Source organism: Elephantulus edwardii, unplaced genomic scaffold (genome assembly GCF_000299155.1).
Source record: "Elephantulus edwardii isolate Elephantulus edwardi_28Jun2011 unplaced genomic scaffold, EleEdw1.0 scaffold00001, whole genome shotgun sequence".
NCBI classification, from domain to species: domain Eukaryota; kingdom Metazoa; phylum Chordata; class Mammalia; order Macroscelidea; family Macroscelididae; genus Elephantulus; species Elephantulus edwardii.
Window position 1 is genome coordinate 37,962,802 of NW_006399751.1, and position 6,759 is coordinate 37,969,560.

Below are 6,759 nucleotides of genomic sequence, written 5' to 3' on the forward strand. Positions count from 1 at the left end.
GCCAAACAAGAACATATCTCACAATTCTACAACTGTCATATCAAAAAAGTGAACTAGGGTAGATATGAGGCCATTAGATTGATGTGGTCAATAAAAGAAATAGGAGTGTTATCTAAAACTTAATTCAAAATGGAATTTTAATCAGTATACCTGAACCTTACTTAAGAGACAGTCTAAGCATTAATATGCTCAAATATTGTGATTTTCATTACTTCTGACATTTTCATTTTATTCTCATTCTTATCTTGAAATCTTGATCAGAACTTCAGGTTAACTCTGTCTACCACTCAGAAATTGGATTTGAATCCAGAATATAGATTATTTCCTCTATTTCTTTTCTTTGGCTCACTTCCCAAGTGCTAGGTAGAACAGTAGGTGCCTTGATGGAGCCGTAGTCCTTCTGCACCTGCCTGAATGATATACATCATTTGCCATTTGGTCTCATCTTCCTCTTCTACCTACAGGACCCTCACTTTGCAGAACTCTTACCTTGTATTTAGGTTAGATATTTTGAGACTGCGGAGGAAAACACTAGCAAGTATAGACCAGAACCACTTTAAGGCTTTACCAATCATGGGAGAAGAGATTATTACATAGAAGTCAATAGAACTCTAATTACATTCCAGTTAAAATTAAAGGCATGTATGTAGGATGCAGATTGAACACTGTCAAGATGAAAGGACAGAAACAAAAATAGTAACAAGGGAAAGATTTTGGTACCATGGTGGAAGAAATCTATAGATTTAAATTAGGAATGAAAGGACTAGGACAGCATAGAGAGGGTGCTGTTTAAGTTGATCACTTCCATCTGGTGATGGATTATTGACTTTGGAATGACACTTTATTCTGAAACAATGCACACTGCATACATAATATACAGACTCAGACTCAAAGAGGAATGAGTTGTAGGATAATGAAAATTTTAACTGTTGCTTCAATCAGTGGTAACCCCAGACTTTCCCCTTATGTCCTCATCAACAGGTCTATGTTTGGTATTGTATTAACCAGTACTGAGAAGGCGATCCTGAGGAAAAATAACACTAAATCAACACCTCAATAAAATGTAAAATGTCAGTAACTTTGTTATCAGAGTTTAAAATAATACTTAATGTCTGATGGTAAGTCTAAGAATAAAAATCTAATTAAGAATAAAATATATGTAATTTTAGAATTCTCTAAGAACATCTCTAGAGATTTTTTTAAACATACAAGCATTTATATATTCATCTACGTGCAGAAACTTAGGAATACTAATGCAAGGACCTACAAAAGCCTCTGTGTATTTGTGGAGGGAAAAACAAATCCTGAAGGATGCCAAACACATTTCTGTCCCACTTTTCTTGGGATGGATAAATTCCTTAGCTTAAGTTTCTATCTCTGCCAATGCAAGGTGTGATCCTATATCATACAGAACCACTTGATGAAAAATCTGAACTAAGAGTTTGCATAGAACTCATTTAAACAATGCAAGTAAGCAAACGGAATTCTTGCTTCTGTTCCCAGTGGAATTTGAATAGTGTCAATGAACTGAGCTTCGTATACAGATGCAGGTTACATTGTGCTTCACTCAAAATTTTATAATTCCAGTACGACTTAAACCTGTTCAGGAATTCCATATGCTTTTAGTTATTTTCTTCCAAGGTTTTAACACTGTTGTCAAATGTTCAAATTAAATACAGCTTTTACCAAATAACAGGGCACACTGGGAGGCTTGATGGAGAAGGGGTAGTTTATTACCTGGACGCAGAACAGGAACTTAATGAGCAATGTGAATACAGAGATCTACTTACTCACAACTCTCTTTTTATCTTTTAAGATATATGACATAGCAACTGATATATCAAAGTAAAGGATGTGTTGCTTAGTTATTCTTTTTTAGTTCCTTTAAATGAGACTCATTATTTCTGATTCCATAAAGTGAATCATGCCATGATTCAAAAGATCTGTCCTTTACATAAACCTATGAGCACACATTTTAAAAAATGAGTTATTGTACATTTTCACATTTCTTAAGGCATGAACAATGGTGTACAGATGGAACAGGTTCTGAGAAGCATCACGTGTTTTTTGACAAGGCCAGCACAAGTGCACCACGTCAAACAGACACACTTGAAGTCTGAACTGACTGACCGCTGTGGCCCGGGAACTCCTCTGAGAAGGTGATGGCGCTTCCAGACAAAGGATCAAACGGGTGGCTTACATGTCATGTTGCTTTGAACTCTCTTCATCAGCTTTAAGCACCAGTTTGGTTTTTCTTTACAAACCCTTCAGACTTTGGACTTTATACTCTACTCCTTTTATTCTGCTTTTCAAGGAGGGTGTGGATGTTTTTAAGGAATATGGTTGCAGCAAAACAGAAAGGATCCAAAAAGTGGTTAGGGGCCTTGTCTAATGCACTTCTGAAAGTCCATTATAAAGATGAATAGAAAAGCAAATGGTAGGTTTTCCAGTTGACCCACAAACCACGCGTAGCTATAAGAAACATAATTGTGCATAGTTATTTATTCATTCAGAGTGTGATATGTTGGCTAGCTCTACAATCCCAGTTCACCAAAGAACAGGGCTGTCTACTTTACTAAACCCAGGGTCTTTCCGCAGCTCCCAATAGGTGTCGTTAGAAACCCAGGCTTCTCTTTGATTGGCATTGACAACTTTTCTGTGAAAATATAAAAGCGAGCATTAGATACAAATTGCATCATGAGCCAATAATAAGGTTCTCTCTTGTAAATAAGAAACATACATAGGAGCAGTATAGTTTCAAGTCAATTAGTGTCATATCTGTTTACTGATAATTTGGATATTTTTGTTGTTTTTTTTAATTGATGTTTTGGATATTTATGTTGATATTTTTGTTGATGATTTGGACATTCTGTTCAATTACTCAAAACAACCAACATGGGAGTAGAGAGGGCTCTGAGAACAGAAGGTTAGGATGGGAACAAATAATCTCCAGGCAAGACTTGTTGTTATTGTCAATGATTGCCATCGAGTTGAGCACAACTCATAGCGACCCTATAACAAAAGGTCTAAAGCCTTTCTATAACTATCAACATTTATCAAAGTTCATAGAGTTTCCAGAGACATGTTTAGGAAGTGGATACCACTCTCGTTTCCAACAAGGCAATACCAGGAAGTGAAGAAACCCAACCAAAATGCATATTGATTATTATTAATAAGGACTTCCACTTGCAGGGGGTGGCGGAGGTGGGTGGTTGGGTGGGGATACAACATAATAGCTCTAAGAGCTTCTGCAGTCAAACTTTAAACTGCTCTGTAGACATCTGAAGGGGAAGAATGCATTCTACCTCAGGCAGCCATGAAACGGCAACTCTGAAGGATCTGAAGTTATCCTGAGCTTTTTTCTGGGGGCAATAGGTAGAATTAGAAAGTAGATTAATCTGTGTGATGTAGAGATAAGCCTGTAAATATTCTTGTAATAGTCACCACAGTGAGACCAAACCTGAGCTTCAAATTAAGCTTCACACACTAGAAAGAAAATGAAATACACTGAGCCAGGGAACTCTGGTGGCCTTGTGGGTAAGGAGTTGGGTTGCCAACCCAAAGCCAGGTGGTTTGAATCCAATAGCTGCTCCTCGGGAGAAAGATGGGCAGTTCCATCCTGCATGATTTATAATCCCTGAAACCTACTGAAGGCTTAGCTAGGAGTCAGTTCCTACGTGATGACAATCAAGTCAGAATGACTACATGGACAGTGGGGTCCCATCTCATCTTTTAGGGAGGAAAACGGAACAAGTTCCATCATTCTGAAGGGTATAAGGTAAACCTAAAGAGCAGAGTGTTCTGGACAAGATCTTCAGTCTCTTCTGCTGTCCACAAAAAGAAAGCGTTTTATGTTGTTGTTGTTGTTATGTGCCATTGAGTTGTTTGCGACTCATAGCGACCCTATGTACAACAGCCCTAAACTCTGCTCTGTCCTGCACCAATCGCACTGTCTCTGACACATTCATCCCAATTATCCCAGTCACTGAATCAATCCACCTCATAGAGGGCCTTCCCCTCCTGCGCTGTCCCTCCACCCTCCCAAGCATGATGTCCTTCTCCAAGGACCGGTCTCTCCTCACAACATGTCCAAAGTATGTTAGACAGACCCTCAGAATCCTTGCCTCCAAGGAGCCACCCGGTTTAACCCTTTCCAGGACAAATCTGTGTTTTCCTAGCAGTCCATGGTATTCTCAATACTCTTCTCCAGCAACACAACTCAAAGGCATCAATTCTCCTTCTATCCTCCTTGGTCACTGTCCAACTCTCTGATGCATAACAAGTGATTGCGAAGACCATGGCCTGTATCAGACGCACGTTAGTCTCTAGACAGACACCATTGCTCTTCAGTACTTTGGAGAGGTCCCTAACAGCAGACTTTGCCATGGCAATACATTTTTCAATTTCCTGGCTGCTGGTGCCAAGAGTGTTGACTGGGGAGCCAAGCAGACTAAAGTTGTTAACAATCTCAATCTTTTCACCATCCATCCTGATGCTGCCAATTGGTCCAGTGGTGAGAATCTTTGTCTTCTTGACATTGAGCCTCAATCCATATTGGAGGCTGCAGTCCTTGACCCTCTGCAGCAGGTGCTTCAGGTCCTCTTCATTTTCAGCAAGCAGGGTTGTGTCATCTGCATAACGCAGACTGTTGATAAATAGTCCACCAATCTTGACCCCACATTTCTCCTCATAGAGCCCAGCCTCCTGGATAATCTGTTCTGCATATAGGTTGAAAAGGTATGGAGATAGGATGCATCCCTGGCGTACACCCTTCCCAATTTTGAACCATGCAGTGTTCCCTCGCTCTGTTCTGACTCCTGGTCCAAGTATAGGTTTCGCATTAGAACGATCAAGTGTTCTGGGATTCCCATTCTTCTCAGAGTCAGCCATAGTTTGTTATGATCCACACAGTCAAATGCCTTTGCATAGTGTTATATAGAGGAGAATTTAATTTTAAGGAAAGCTAGTTCCATAGTTTCACTTCCAAAAGCAAAATAACAATATCAGTTTAGTTTTAATCTTTAAATCTACCTGTACATTCTCTGGGCACCAAACTATAATTTTCTTTTTTTAAAATACATTTTTAATTTATACTGATGTGCTTACAAAGTTTGTACACATTGTTTTTCATACCAGATCTTTCCCATTCCCCTTTAACCACCCTTCCCTCTACCCATCAAACTGTGTGATCCTATGATAACCCCCCCTGGCCATCCTCACCTCTCTGCTCCTACCCCTTCCCTCCCACAGCCTCATAATAATTTTCTTTTCACGTGGAGCTCTCCATTGTTTATACATTTGCAAATCATTAGCTTTTTATCTGACAGAAAATGACTTACTTAAAAAATTTTGGTATATGTTCAAGGTTGTTTTCTTCCATGTATCGTCTTCGAGATCTCTGAAGTTCCTCTACTCTTTGTTTTTCTGCTGCTGCAGCTTCCAAATTTCCTTCTTCCAAAAATCTAAGCAGAGAACAGTTGACCTTTTAATCTATTGTCCTCTTTTCGGGGAGGGGGGGATAATCTCATTTATACTAAATTACCATCTGTGGCTGTATGCATAGCATTTTGATAATGTTCTCGCAGCCCTGCCCTTGGCCACATGACTGTGCATCAATCAACATGCTTTCTGCGTATGTGCAGGGAGTGAAAGACTGTGTACAGTAATATAGCGGAGGGAGTGAAAGAAAAGTTCTTGTTCGTTTAAGCTTTTTTTATGTGAGTTGGGGATCTACAACTTGAGATTTATAAGTTTACTGGTGGGTCCAGGGTCAGAACAAATATGAAGTGACAAGTTGTGCTATTTTTAATATTATCAAACAGTATGTGATAACTTAAAAAAATTTAAAAAGAATTAAATTAAAAGGAATTAAAAATAGGGACTCAGTCAAATACTTGTACTCCAATGTTCACAAGAGCAAGAAGGTTGAAATAACTCGTGTCCATCAGATGAGTGGATTAACAAAGAAGGATAAAAGGATACAATAAAGGCAAAAAAAAGTCCTGAAATAAGCTACAAAGATGAATCTTGAAAACATTATGATAACTGAAATAAACCAGATATAAAGGACGCATATTATATAATCATACTGAAATAAAATACCAAGAATAGGCACATGCATAGAGACAGAAGTTTATTAGTGGTAATTAGGGGCTAAGAGGAAGAGGAGGAGGAGGAGGAACTATGGAGTTTAAAGGCCACAGAGTCTCTATTTTGGCCAAGGAAAACTTTGGAAATAACAGTAATACTTGCATAATGTGAATTTGATTAATGTCCCGAATTGTATAAATTGTACAAATGGTTATAATGACAAATTTTATGTTACATATACCATAATAGCAACAAAAGTACAAGAAACAAAATTTTTAAAAAAGTATTTACAAAAGACTATAAAATAAAGGATGGTAACTCATCCATCTAAATTTAGAAAAATTGAGAGGGAAAGAGTTTTCCTATGTTATTATAGAATAAAACTGATGGGCACAAAAGAGAGGAAGTGGGGAAGTAACAGTTCGAGAAAATGACAAGAAGCCAAAGACTAGGAAATGAATGGCAAAAGAAATTGAAGGAGAGAATATTAAAATAGAATCAAGAAAGAAAAAACAGATTAAAAAGAGCCAATGATGATTTGTAAATATTTAAATTTCAAAACAAAAGCAAAGAGGAGGGATATTGTAAGATACATACTGTATAAGAAATGTTTGGTATGCAATGAGGGTTGCAGAGTGGATTATATTTGGGGGTAGGGGGTGGGGTTTG

The 6,759-nt window shown here is 38.1% G+C and overlaps 1 protein-coding gene across 4 annotated transcripts in view; it reads right to left on the reverse strand.

The window, feature by feature from the left end:
* Window positions 1-2,327: 2,327 nt before the first annotated feature.
* OSBPL6 (oxysterol binding protein-like 6) overlaps window positions 2,328-6,759 on the reverse strand; it is a 110,002-nt gene continuing 105,570 nt past the window's right edge. For 2 of the 4 annotated variants that reach the window (XM_006878793.1, XM_006878792.1), the window contains 2 exons: window positions 5,340-5,462; window positions 2,333-2,656 (listed from right to left, as the gene is read on the reverse strand). In XM_006878793.1, coding sequence (XP_006878855.1) covers window positions 2,548-2,656; window positions 5,340-5,462 — 232 coding nt within the window. In that variant the 3' untranslated portion in view covers window positions 2,333-2,547. Of the gene's footprint in view, window positions 2,657-5,339; window positions 5,463-6,759 lie in introns of all 4 variants that reach the window. The other 2 variants (XM_006878794.1, XM_006878791.1) reach the window with 2 other exon arrangements.